The sequence below is a fragment of the Pipistrellus hanaki genome (genome assembly GCF_964339955.1).
Source record: "Pipistrellus hanaki genome assembly, chromosome: 9".
In the NCBI taxonomy this organism is placed as follows: domain Eukaryota; kingdom Metazoa; phylum Chordata; class Mammalia; order Chiroptera; family Vespertilionidae; genus Pipistrellus; species Pipistrellus hanaki.
The window spans coordinates 45,908,767-45,923,107 of NC_140511.1; the positions used below are offsets into that span (position 1 = coordinate 45,908,767).

The 14,341-nt window shown below is 47.6% G+C and overlaps 1 protein-coding gene across 1 annotated transcript; it reads left to right on the forward strand.

Moving 5' to 3' along the window:
* The first annotated feature begins 304 nt into the window (after nt 1-304).
* Nucleotides 305-8,192, forward strand: CNGA4 (cyclic nucleotide gated channel subunit alpha 4). The gene is made up of 7 exons (XM_084893564.1): nt 305-325; nt 2,547-2,703; nt 2,837-2,938; nt 3,136-3,242; nt 3,563-4,208; nt 5,235-5,584; nt 7,426-8,192. Exons 2-7 carry the CDS (start codon nt 2,642-2,644, stop codon nt 7,908-7,910), a joined length of 1,752 nt encoding a protein of 583 aa, XP_084749690.1. The 5' UTR covers nt 305-325; nt 2,547-2,641; the 3' UTR covers nt 7,911-8,192.
* Nucleotides 8,193-14,341: the final 6,149 nt, after the last annotated feature.

The following is a 14,341-nucleotide window of genomic DNA, read 5'->3' on the forward strand; positions in this document are numbered from 1 at the left end:
GCTGCTCCACACTTTGCTGCCCCTGGACACCTTGCTCAGTGTCTTAGTCAGTCACTCAGGAACACGGAAATAAGCGCCTCCTGGTCAGGCGGGATTCCAGATCAAATTAGAACGGACCTGTGTCCTCCAGGACCTCAGTCCTTTAAATGAGACGTTTGCAGCATAGAAAAATAAGTGTCGTGGAAGAGCAGCTCTTAGCATGGAGATTTGTGGGTGTACTAGAGGCTGATGGAGAAAGAAGAGCTCAGGAGGAGATAGTGTCTGAGCAATCTTGTGAAACAAGCAAGAATAAGATAAACTAAGAGATACGGAAGTTTCAGATAAGGTCTGCAATGTAGTTGAAAGTATCCTATTAATGTTAATGCCTTGGTGTTGAACATTGTACTCTGGTTATATAAGATGGTAACAGGAACGTGGGTAAGAGGTTTACAAGAACTTTCTGTGCTGTTTTTATAACTTTCCTGTAAGCGTAAAAATAGTTGAAAATAAAAAAAGTATTTTTAAAGCAGTAGAAGTTTCAGTTCAAAAGGCACATACCAAGGCAAGGAAGAATGAACAACAAGTCAGGGGTTCAAAGGCCAGAGATAGGGATTATAAGAGGAAAAGCAGATGTGGGGAGATAATTAGCTCAGATACATAGACCCAGTGGGCTGAAGGTGACTGTGGGCTGGGCTATCCAAGCAGGAATATACAGTGAGCACTTAGTGGGGTCTGCAGCTAAGAGAGAGTTCTTAGAAGTCGTTAGATGGAAAAGGAAATCCTGTGGGTGACCACGGGTCCTGGGCGGTGCTTGGAGTGGAAGAGTGGGGGTGGAAAGGGCGGGGCTAGCACAAAAGGGCAGGTCTTGAGATTGGACAGAGAGTTGGGAAGAGGAAAAGCCTCAGACAGAATCCTAAAAACACCAACACAAGGAATGGGCAGAGAGGCTTTTGGAAGATTCTAAGAAGAAATAAACAACACCAAGAATTATGGAGTCATGGGGGGGAAAAAAGATTTCAAAAAATTAAAAGCGTTGGAGATTATAGAGGTTTCTTCCAAGAAATGCTCCAGCTGAAACCAGTGTGGCTCAGTGGATAGAGCATCAGCCTGCGGACTGAAGGGTCCCGGGTTCGATTCCGGTCAAGGGCATGTACTTTGGTTGCGGGCATATCCCCAGTGGGGGGTGTGCAGGAGGCATCTGATCAATGATTATCTGTCATGGATGTTTCTAACTCTCACTCTCTCTTCCTCTCTGTAAAAAATCAATAAATTATATTTTTTTTAAATGCTACAAAACCACAAATCTGATCACATCACTTGACTGTGCAAAATATTTCACAGGTTCCCCGTTGCCTTCAGATAAAACCCTAGATTTATAATATGGCCGATTAAGCTCTTCCTGAGCCATCCTCTCTTCACCATTCAGCCTCATCTCACACTACTAGCCCCTCAAGTTCTCTTCAAAGAATAATTGCTGTTCCCCCAGCCACCCATGCTTTTTGAAGTCTCTATGCCTTTTCACACACTATGCACTTTGCCTCTAGTGCGCATCACTCTCCCACCTCTATACCTAACTTCTGTTCATTCTGCAACACCCAGGCTCAGCTGGGAACCTTCCTATGTACTGCAATAGCCCTCTGAATACCCACCTAATGGAGCAGCCATCACATAGATGTGTAATTACCTGTCTATCCAACTATTTCCTCTACCAGACTATGAGTTTCTAGAGGGCCAGGATTGATTCTCATTCACCGTTTATCCCCAATACTTCGTATAGTGTTGGTCTGGCACATAGCAGGTATTCTCATTATGACTTGTTGACTGAAAATATAATAGTAGTAAAAGGGACATCAATTTGAAGAAGTTGTTTCAGGTTTTTTTGTTTGTTTTGGTAGGAGAGATTTAAACATATTCACAGAAAGGAAAATGAAAGAGTTGGAGCATCTAGAAAACACATCTAATAGCTGGTGGGATTAGGTAGAAGAGGTTACAAAAAGGGAAGGGGGGGGGGGAGAAACACAACAAAAATGGTCTTTATCACCCTCATCCAGCAAGCGTTAGGAAGGTGGAGGTGGTTGTAAGGTAGGGTACAGATAATGGAAACAGTGCTCACATCTGATGTGACAGGTGTTTGTCCCTGGAGACTAGTTCAGCACCTAACACAAATGGTCCACTGGGTAAATATCGTTAAATGAATAAATAATGAGGCCCAAGCGGGGAACTTGCATAAAGTAAAACAGAATGAATGCCTGAGCCCACACTGTCACTAATGTCTTCTGTCTAGAAGGCCCCTCTATAGTCCGGCTTGGCGGTAGTGGTGGGAGGGAGGGGGGCAGAGGAAAGGCCCAGCCTTCTCTCTGAGGCGTGCACCCCCACCTTCTCCAGGGACCTCATTAGAGATGTTTAGCTGGGCAGGTGTAAACCCAATGCCCTGGGAGACAGGGCGGGGCGCCAGAGCCACACTGACTCCTCTCCTCCAGTAGAGCTGGCCCTGGTTGTGTTGCTAAGAGCTTCAGAGGCCAAAGACTGAGAAGTCACAGCTGGAGACGAAGGGCTGCCTCTTCCAGGCAGGCAGGCCGGCGGGCACTAGTCTGCATCTCCTGAAGCAGCCTGCCAGCAGAGGCCCTGGATATCTCGCACCCAGGCACCAGGCCACAGAACCATGAGCCAGGACAGCAAAGTGAAGACGACAGAATCCAGTCCCCCTGCCCAGGCCAAGGCCAGGTGAGAGATCCTGATCTTTTGTGTCAGATCTGTGTGCCTCACTAGATGGAGCCTGATTCTTCTTGGTGCCCCCAGTCACAAACTCAACATTGAATGAGGAACAAATGAAACATGGCTCCCCCTCTTGCCACAGGAAGGCGCTGCCTGTCCTGGACCCATCTGGGGATTACTACTACTGGTGGCTGAACACGATGGTCTTCCCTGTAATGTACAACCTCATCATCATCGTGTGCAGGTTTGGCGGGACCTTAAGGGAGGGGCTTTAGCTCAGACAGGGGCTAAAGAGCGAGGCTCAGGAGTGGGGCGGGGCCTGGAGGAGGGAAGGGGAGGGGCCTAAGCAAGGGCCCAGTGGGGAGTGCTCAGTGGCTCGGGGAGACCACCTCAGGCACAAAGGGTATCCTTCAGCCAACCCCTTCTATCTCCTCCGCACAGAGCCTGCTTTCCTGACTTGCAACATGGTTACCTGGTGGCCTGGTTAGTGCTGGACTACACTTGTGACCTACTGTACCTACTGGACATCGTGGTGCGCTTCCACACGGGTCCGTGAGTCCCAGGACTGGCCCTTTGTTTCAAGTTCCCTCCCCAAAGAGAGCCTCTTAGTACCTAGAAAGTGACACACACACACCCTCTCTACGTACACACACACACACACACACACACACCCCAAGCACTTTCACATGCATCTATGCTTGACATCCTTATGCATACCGCCCTCCCTCCCTGTGGCTCTCTCCCTGTCCTACCCTGGCCTGCCCAACCGCACCCTTATCACTGGAGCAGGCAGCTGGCCCAGACTCAGCCCTGTACCTGACCCCACACTACACCTGCGCCCATCCCTTCCCTCTCTTCCTCCCAACAGGATTCTTGGAGCAGGGCATCCTGGTAGTGGACAAAGGGAGGATCGCGAGTCGCTACGTTCGCACCTGGAGCTTCTTTTGGGACCTGGCTTCCCTGGCGCCCACAGACGCCGCCTACGTGCGGCTGGGCCCGCACACGCCCACACTGAGGCTGAACCGCTTTCTGCGTGTGCCCCGCCTCTTCGAGGCCTTCGACCGCACGGAGACCCGCACGGCCTACCCCAACGCCTTCCGCATCGCCAAGCTGATGCTCTACATTTTCGTGGTCATCCACTGGAACAGCTGCCTCTACTTCGCCCTGTCCCAGTACCTGGGCTTCGGGCGCGACCCCTGGGTGTACCCAGACCCCGCGCAGCCCGGCTTCGAGCGCCTGCGGCGCCAGTACCTCTACAGCTTCTACTTCTCCACGCTCATCCTCACCACCGTGGGCGACATCCCGCTGCCTGAGAGGGAGGAGGAGTACCTCTTCATGGTGGGCGACTTCCTGCTGGCCGTCATGGGCTTCGCCACCATCATGGGCAGCATGAGCTCCGTCATCTACAACATGAACACCGCGGACGCGGCCTTCTACCCCGACCACGCGCTGGTGAAGAAGTACATGAAGCTGCAGCACGTCAACCGCCGGCTGGAGCGGCGCGTGATTGACTGGTGAGGATGCTGGGCGACCGGGACCCGGGTATTTCCCTTCTCCCTTAGGCCTGTAGGGCTCTACCAGACAGACTCTGAGGCAGGGGTCTGGGTGCTTATGCCCGGTGGGCCAGGAAGGCAATCGGGACATGGCACTCATTGGTTTGGGGGGAGCGGGGGAGCTTACTGGGTGGGGCTTGGATGTCATCCACTTACTGTATCTGGGCTTAGGGTAAGGGGCTGCTGGGTAAGAGACTGATAAGGAGAGCCGAAACTGGTTCGGCTCAGTGGATAGAGCGTCGGTCTGCGAACGGAAAGGTCCCAGGTTCGATTCCAATCAGGGGCACGTACATTGGTTGCGGGCACATCCCCAGTATGGGGTGTGCAAGAGGCAGCTGGTCGATGTTCCTCTCTCATCGACATTTCTAGCTCTCTATCCCTCTCCCTTCCTCTCTGTGGAAAATCATTAAAATATATTTTTTTAAAAAAAGAGAGAGAGAGAGAGACTGATAAGGAGAGATACTCTGCACTAGCTAATGGGAACTGCCACTGCCCTAGAAGGCCTGAGGGAGAAGGGGAGTACCCCCCCCCCCCCACAGGGAATGGCCAAAAACAAGATGGCTGACTATGTCATGGAAGTCCATGCTGTGGGCTGAACAAAAGAAAGTGTCACCCACCAGAGCAGAAGCTTCTAGAGACGAGGGGGCTTGGTGATTGAAGTGGATTTCCATTGGCTGGTACAAGACACCCCTGGTGGGTGGGGTAGAAACTGATGGGAGGTCAAGACTGTCTTATTCATTGTCTTCCGGTGGAGGCTTCGAGGCCCTGCGTGAGGGAGAAAAGGTAAAAACATATCTGTGACCAGCAAAGAGATTGTGGAATGGGGATATTTCATTAGCCCACCCTCAATTATTCCCATAACCCCTGCGAAACCTCAGAGTGCTTGGGCTCTTGGCTGAAGTTGAGATGAGCCCTGGAGGAAGGAGGAAGGGGGGCGGGGAGGCACATAAAATGCTGGTGAGAAACGGGTGCTGCCCGTGTCCCCAGGTACCAGCACCTGCAGATCAACAAGAAGATGACCAACGAGGTGGCCATCTTACAGCACTTGCCGGAGCGGTTGCGGGCAGAAGTGGCCGTGTCTGTGCACCTGTCTACTCTGAGCCGGGTGCAGATCTTCCAGAACTGTGAGGCCAGCCTGCTGGAGGAGCTGGTACTGAAGCTGCAGCCCCAGACCTACTCGCCAGGCGAATATGTCTGCCGCAAGGGGGACATTGGCCGAGAGATGTACATCATCCGTGAGGGTCAGCTGGCCGTGGTGGCAGATGATGGTGTCACGCAGTATGCTGTGCTTGGTGCAGGGCTCTACTTTGGGGAGATCAGCATCATCAACATCAAAGGTGGGCACCTCAGCATTGTTCCCAGATAGGGCTGGGATGGGCTGGGGCGGAGGTTGGGGGTGGGGGTGGAGGGGAGAGGAGAGAAGATAGTAGAAAACAGTCCTGAGACCAGATGGTACTTCAGAGTCCACACAGATTAAGGACACGTGGCCTTTACCTGAATCACTAGGGGGCTCAGGGCAGAAGCAGGACATAGAAACAGGACATGAGAAGGTGAACCAAGATCAGTGAGAAGGGTGAGTTCTTGGAAGAGAGAGTACCCGTGCTCTGTGGGTGTTTACCTGAGGCACCAATGAGCCAGTGGGAAGTGGCAGAGATGATGATAACAATAACAATACTTACTGCCTGCATATTACATGCCCTGTTTAAAGCGCTTCTCATGTGCCAACTCATTAAAATCTCACAGCAACCCTTACGGCAGATACCATAATCTGCATTTTACAAGCAAGGGGCCCTGGCCACTGTAGCTCAGTTGGTTGGGGGTTATCCCATGCTCCAAAAGGTTGCTGGTTCAATTCCAAGTCAGGGCACACTCCCGGGTGGCAGGGTCAGTCCCTGGTAGGAGGCATGCAGAAGGCAGCCAATCGATGTTTCACTCCCAAGTGGATGTTTCTCTCCCTCTTTCCCTTTCCCTTCCTCTCTCTCTAAAAAATTAATTTAAAAATGTAAAATTAAAGGTAAGGAAATTAGAGCACAAGGAGGTTTAGGAACTTCTCCAAGGTCACACAGGTAATAAGTACACACACTTGGGGTCAATCCAACTTATTGAACTCCATTCAGGGCCAAATACTGTCTGTTCATTGGCTCATTTATTCCTCTTATCACTCTGGGCAGTAGGAGTTGCCTAATCACAGGTAGACACTGAGGTTTTGGGAGGTGGGAGAGCCTGGAAAGGGGGTGAGCACAGTCACTGACTGAGGCTAGATGCTGACTCCCTGGGGAACCCCATTTTTCAGTTGTCCTGGAGGCCTCACATCTGTCCTCCAAGGGCCCCCTCAAGCTCCGCATCCTGTATGCAGTCGGCTGCTACCTACCAGGCTTTGGATAAGTCACTTCCCTTTTTTAGGCCTCACCTGTCCTATAGGATGATATTAAAAACCCAAGAAGTTATTTGTGCTGATTAAATGAATAGTGCCCAGCAAGTAGCTCCCTTGCCTCTGCTCAGGTCCTTCTAGCTTTGAGACTTTACAGCATTCAGCCTAACCTTTCTTCCCACCCACCCTTCCCCCACAATATCTTCCTAAAATGCTAATGATGCCATACAGCTCTCCAGCTTAGAATATTTCAGGACTTCCCCATTGCTCTCAGTAGAGGGTCTGAACTCCCCACCTGGCTGCCCTCTACTCTTTCCACTGTCCTCACACTCTGCACTTTAGCCACTCTGGACTGCTTCCTGTTTTCTACTCCAACCTAATTCTTTCCTACCTCCATCCCTCTGCTCATGTTCCTCCCTCTGTGTAGCTGCTCCAACACCCCTTTCCTTAGCAACAGCCCCCTCAGTCAGGCATCACTTCCTCCAGGCTTCCCTAAATTCCCCCACCTTATAGTTAGGGACTCTTTGTCTATCTTCCCACAAAACCAGATGCATAGGTCCACACCGCACCAGCAATGCTGTTATGTAACTATCCAATTAAATGTTTGTCTCCTCTAGACTATGACTTCTTGGAGGCAGGTCACTAATTCCCTCTCCAGCACAGGACCTAGTCCCAGCAAATTACTGAAGCAGAAAGAGAGGCTCAGGAGTACAAATATGGACGGGGGGCATCCTTGTACAGGAGTAAATGCCCCCTCACACCGACCCTGACTACTTTTCCTCCCATCTGTCTGCCCATGTGCTGCAGGGAATATGTCTGGGAACCGCCGCACAGCCAACATAAAGAGCCTAGGTTATTCGGACCTGTTTTGCCTGAGCAAGGAAGACCTGCGGGAAGTGCTGAGCGAGTATCCACAGGCCCAGACTGTCATGGAGGAAAAGGGCCGTGAGATCCTTCTCAAAATGAACAAGTTGGACGTGAATGCTGAGGCAGCTGAGATCGCCCTACAGGAGGCCACGGAGTCCCGGCTAAGAGGCCTTGACCAACAGCTGGATGATCTACAGACCAAGTTCGCTCGTCTCCTGGCTGAGCTAGAGTCCAGTGCCCTCAAGATTGCTTATCGCATTGAACGGCTGGAGTGGCAGACTCGAGAGTGGCCAATGCCTGAGGAATTGGCTGAGGCCGATGATGAAGGCGAGTCTGGGGAGGGAACTTCCAAGGATGAGGACAACCAAGAAGGACCCCAGGCTCAGAGTGACCCCATCCCTATCCCTAGGAATCCAGAATTATAGGACAGCCAGCCTGCAGAAACTCTGCCATCCTGTCTGCTGGGTTCCAGAGATGGGAGTGAATTGGGTCTGCAGATGCCCACCTGGAGATGTAGGAGTGTAGCAGACACTCATTCCCCACTCACCAATGCATGCACGTGTGCACACATACTACAATTGCACATACATATACAATGCTCTAGAATTTCCATTCTCAGAGCGCACATGCTTGCTCACAAACATAGTTATGTCTTATACCCACATGATATATGCACATTCAATCATGCACCTCAAAAACACACATATACTGAGAGCCATACACCAGTAGACACACAGATGCCCTCCGCACACTTGTAAATACACAAAAGCACATCCAGAGCCCTCTTGTTCCAAGGTATCCTTTAAATGGCCCCCATATGGGGTCACAGGTGTACCTTGCAAATTGCACTTCAATAAAGCACGTGCCTTCTCACCGAGCATTTATGGAGCTGATGGGGAAAGGCTACTGGCTTTAGTAGTGGGCCAGATGACTTCTCTCTGGATTCTGAGTCACAGGGGTGAGGGGCATGAGCTCTGTTGTAGCTGGTGGGTTGGATTCAAAGGGGCTGGAATACCTGATTAATTGAGAATAGTACTGAGGCAAAGCGAAGCAGGATTATACCCCACACTGCTATAGTGTGTACATGCCTCCATAGGTATATTCACATATACACTCTGACCCCTGCATCTCATAGCACTGTATATCCTCAACCTTGTCAGCTTTGCGGGTGTTCATTTAGTTTAGTGGGCCAGAGCGGATACCTCTGCTCCTTTTTCCTTCTTCTGACCCAACCCTGGTGCCTGGGGTCAGGGTTACCCTGCATTAAGGACTGATTCCAAGAGGAGAATAGTTCCAGGACTACTCCCCTGGTCATGTCCTATCATGCCAGTTGTTGGAGCTGCCCTTGATGCTGCCAGATATTCTAAAACAGGGTGAAGGATACAGACTAGATGTAATGGATTGTCAGGAGAGTTTTGAGGGGTTTAGTATATTTAGAAGGTTTGCAGGTTTGGGGCAGAGAAGGTGTTGTGGGGTCTTTGGGGGTAAGTCTGATGTCATCTCTGAGTCACATTCACCGTAGTCACAGCTTTAGCTCCTCTAGAGCTTGCCAGTCTTTGTGTCTGAGCTGTGACAGTTGGTATTTTAACATGTACATGGGATTTCATTTAATAATATGATTGAGTAATGACACAGAGTGGTCAGTGCCATTGAAAGAAGGATTTATTACTTACAATTCCCAAGAGGAGGGAGCACACTGCACTATGTGTCCCACACAGGGAATAACCAGGGTTGGCCAGGAAGCAGGGGGAAATCATGAGCAAATCACCTTTATTACTATAGCAATGAAGTTTTTAGGTGGGACTATCTCCTATTAGGCAGAAAGCAAAACACAGATTTGGGGAATTGTAGTTGGAGGGTTCATAATATTATTTCCAAGCACCTATAATAGCTGAACCTGGAGAAGATATAAATCACTTTGGTCATTGGTTTGGCCCATTATTTTAAGATGCCCAATTATCAATTACCGAATATCAAGAATGATTATTACCGGTGGTACAGAGAATGTAGAGTGGAGCCCTCAGTGCTGGGAAGGCAGGGTGTGTGAAGAGCATCAGCTAATGTGTGGTCATGGGAACAGTCCCCCAGACCTGTTGGTGTCTTCAAAGGTGACCAATCTTTTAAATGTGGTGTATGCTGGTGACAAAGATGCACTCAGACATGAAGGACTTGGAAAAACACTTTCTCAAATAGCCATAAGAACTGGGGCTGTGACTGAAATCAAGGTGTCAGAAGAGACAATGAGGGAGGTTGCACATTAAATTATTTTTAAAATATGTGGTTATTTTATGACATCTTCCTCACAAAATATTAGATCCTAGGGATGTCACTGGGTTTGTCTTGTTCATCTATGGATCCTCAGGGCCAAACTGTACCTGGCACATAGCAGGTACCCAAATATATATTAAATGTAAATAAGAGATGAGAGCTGAAGTAGGTAGAGGCTCAGTGATGGGGAAAGATGTGTGTCAGTTTCTCGAGAGGTTCTTCTACCATCTCAGCACTCAAATCATATTGAGTTCATTCCTCATGGTGGAGCCACCACACCAGCAGACACTTTGAATATCAGCAATTCCATGCTGGGGTCTTCTGGTTGTAGAGTGATTTCCACCATTATGTGGGAGGCAGTATTTTGACAGTTTGGGATTAAGCCGGTTAGAGTTAGGTCAGGATAGGGAGAAAAGAAACCAAAGTTTAAGTTTCTGGAATAACCAAAATAATAATAGTTTTCTAGTCCAAAGAATATTAGTTATATGTATTAAGCACTAGACTAAGTTCTTATATATGGCAGAAAACTTTACTGACATATTCACTTGGGATCATTTTATCCTCCTCCCATTATAAGAAAGTACCTAAATCTTTGTGTCCCCAAGACTTAAAAGCTTTTTAAATTACAGAATCAAACATAGAAACTCTATTTTTGTTTGTGAAAAGGAGAAGTCCTAAATTTTTACAAAAATGCACCTAATTAATTGTGCCTGGTTATCTGTGAGGGCTTAGAGTTGAAGAAGCAGAGCTTCTACACCCAGCAACAAGAAATTCCCCAAGACTAATAAAAGGGATGGGATTCTTGAGCATTATATTTGTTCTCTTTTGCTCTGTAACATATTGGCACAAATTTAGCACCCATTTATTATCTCACAGTTCTGAGAGTCACACACAGTGTAGTTCAACTGGGTCCTCTCTTCAGGGCTTTCCAAGGCCAAAATCCAAGCATCAGCTGGGCCAGACTCTTTTCTGGAGGCTCTGGCAAGGAATCTTCTTCTAAGATCTTTCAAGGTGTTGGAAGAATTCCTTTTGGTTATAGGACTGAGGTCTTTGATTTCCTTGAAATAATAGCCTCTTCATCTTTAAGACAACAAAGGCCTGTTAAATCTCATTTTCCCAAATCTCTTACTTCCCCTCCCTATTTTAAAGCTGAGGAAGATCTCTGCTTTTTAGGGCTCATGTGATACCCTGTTTCCCCAAAAATAAGACAGTGTCTTATATTAATTTTTGCTCCCAAAGATGCGCTAGGTCTTATTTTCAGGGGATGTCTTATTTTTCCATGAAGAAGAATACGGTACACATTTATTGTTAAATGAAAATAAAGGAAATTTATTACCTGTATACAGTATGGTAGTCCGGTAGTTGTCAACACAAACCAGACAAACTGTGAATCCTACAGTATCAAGAATTTACTCATTTATTCAATGACAATCATGTCATCATCTTCTGGAACATCATCATAACAATCCAATTCCTGAATTTCCTGGTGAATTTCTTGTGACTCCATTTCTTTCAGAATCAGTGGACCAAATCTCTCATGTTTAGTCTAGCGGGGCCTTATTTTCGGGAGGGATGCCTTATATTTCACTCAGAAGGAAACCTGTAAGTAGGTCTTATTTTCAGAGGATGTCCTATTTTTGGGAAAACACGGTAGGTCCACCCAGATAATTCAGGATAATATCCTGATTTTAAAGCTAGGAGTTAACTTAATTATATCTGCAAAGTCCCTTTTGCCCTAATCATCAAGAATAACACCAGAGGGCAAAGGTAATAGGAGCCAAAATTCTACCTATCACAGGGTTTCTGGGAAGGAAAGCAGCTGGGACCCCACTTCCACAGGGGTCCCAGAATATGAAACACTGAGAATTGAGTCTTTGGAAACTGGAGAGAGATCACTATGGCCTAGCTGGCACTGGAGTCTCAAAGCAGCACCCCTTAGGTGAGGAGCCAGCTTGAATAAGGTAGTTATCAGCATAACCCCCAAGTTCTAAAAGCCAGAACCCTCCAAATAGTCTGTCCAATATAAAATCCCCAGAAACTTTTGCCAGACACTAAGTTGGAGAGGAAAGAGAATGGAAAGAAAGCCCCAAAACACAACTGAGATTAAATCTTCCATAATTTGGTATTTAAAAGTTTAGAGGAGAATTGTTGATTTAAAGAATCAAGAAAATGATTGTCCTAACCAGTTTGGCTCAGTGGATAGAGCATAGGCCAGTGGACTGAAAGGTCCCAGGTCTGATTCTGGTCAAGGGCATGTACCTTGGTTGTGGGCACATCCTCAGTAGGAGGGTGCAGGAGGCAGCTGATAGATGTTTCTCTCTCATCGATGTTTCTAACTCTCTATCCCTCTCCTTTCCTTTCTGTAAAAAAAAGTAAAATATATATTTTTTAAATAAAAGAAAATGACCAAAATTTTACACAGTTATGAAATCACTCATAACTGTTATATGTACGTACATTTCATTTGATTCTTAGAAAAATATTAGGAAATTTAAATTATTATTAAGCTTCTTTTTCTAGATCTGAAAACTGAAACCCATAGAGCAACTTAAAATATTAGATTCAATTTATTGTCAAGCCATCTTATGCCAGGTCCTGGGCTAAGTGCATTGTCTCATTTAATCCTTACAAATATATGAGAAAGATGCTATTATTACCCCATTTTGAAATGAAACCACAGTTCTGGGAGATTAAATACCTTGTCCAATATCACAGGGAACCTAGGTGCCATGGAATGAAACCTAGGTCTGTCTTACTGTTTCTTTTAAGTAGATAAGGAAAGGATTTCCTCAGCTTGAGGCCAGGCCAGGCAAGCTGCCTTCCTTTTTTTTTTTTTTTTTTTGGAATGACTGTCACAGACACTAACTGGTGGTAACCAGGGAGAAGGAGCCAGTCAAGCGGAATAAAGCTTGTGAATCACCAGCTAGCCTGCCCAGTGTGCTGAAGTGTAATCTCGGGGATAGAGCCAAAGACAAGGGACCACCCACTGCTCTAGAGAAAAGCTGCCAATTCCTGCTCTCCTGGCTGCACGCATGCAGCTGTGGGAAAAGGGCAGGAGTCTCAGAGTCAGTGCTAGAATCCCACAGAAGTGTCAAGAGCTGTCCAAGGAGCCTCCTACTGAGAGCCCAGCTGCTTTTGGTTTAGCTCTTCTCCCTCCTACAGGACCACTTTCCTCCTTGGGTCACAGCGCTCAGGACACCTCAGCCTCGCTGAGAATTGGGCTGTGCACTCCTCTTCAGTGTTCCTAATTAGCTACTCCCCCGCAGATGCTTCTTCAGCCCTCCCCCCTTCATCCTTTTCTTTCTGAGGGTTTGGCTGCTAACCTCCCCCAAGACAGATGAAAATAAAGTATCAAGGTTAGAGGAAATCAGATTCATAGAAAGAGCTGGCGCAAACACTAGGAGCCAGGAGCAAGAGGAGGCGGGGTGGGTAGATTCTACCTTGGGGTTTGGCTTGAGGCTTGGATCAGAGATGAATAGTCAAGCTAGGGTCAGAGTCATGGCCCAAGTCATGGGAAGTAATAGGCTGGCCTAAAAGCACAACAGATGGGAGAGAGCTTAGAGTCAACCAGGTGCTTGGAGCCCATGAGAATCAGCTTTTTGTTCTGAAATATTGGGAATTCTCAGCCTCCTTCAAAGTCTTTCAGGGTTGTTGAAAGAGATGCTTGGAGAATTAAAATGTAAATAAGATAATGAATGTAGGTTGCTTATAAGTGCTTGGTAGATAGCAGTTGCTTATCTATCTGCTAATAAAAGTAGCTATGACCATTATCCCTATCCCTCTAGCAGCAGTTGAGCCTTTGAGGGCCCTGGGGCACAGGTTGTCTGGCCCTGCTAGACCCTGGGCCTCTGGGCTATTCTGGCAACACCAGATATGACCAGCAGATGGTGCAAGGGTTCCCCTTCTCTTCCGGATAATTCCCAGGCCTCAGGAATGCATTACCTTATAAAGTTGGAAGAATTACCCTAGGAGAAATGAAACCTTAAGGACAAGATCTACTGTTTATGAAAATCCTTTTTCAGATTTTTTTTTTTTTAATCCTCACCCGAGGATATTTTCCCATTGATTTTTAGAGAGAGTGAAGGGATGGGGAGAGATAGAGAGAGAATCCTGGATGTGAGACACATCCTGCGAACAAGGTACTCGCCTTTGACCGGAATCAAACCCAGGACTCTTCAATCCATAGGCAGATGCTGTATAATCATTGAGCCAAACTGGCTAGGGCCCTTGTTCAGATTTTTAAAGAAAGTCAAAATTCAGAAAGGTACTGAGAGACATTACAGAGGAAGTTGTGACAAATCAGAGCCTGAGGCAGTCCTGTTGGGGCAGCACCATCTAATGGCCTGGAGCATTCAAGACTTGAAAAATCTTAGTGCTTTTTACCCAGAAGGCATCGGGCCTCTCTGTGTCTGGCACTGCCTTCCCAGTTTCAGTACCATGGCCTCTTGTCTTCAGCCTCACTGTTCCCCAAAGGGTCCCATGGAGTGCCCTGGTGTGTTCATGGAAGTCCTCTCTGGGTGACTTCCTGAGTGAGCCTTCATGTGGCTTTTGTAGCCCTTAAGTGAGGCCCTGAGCTGGCAGATGCAGG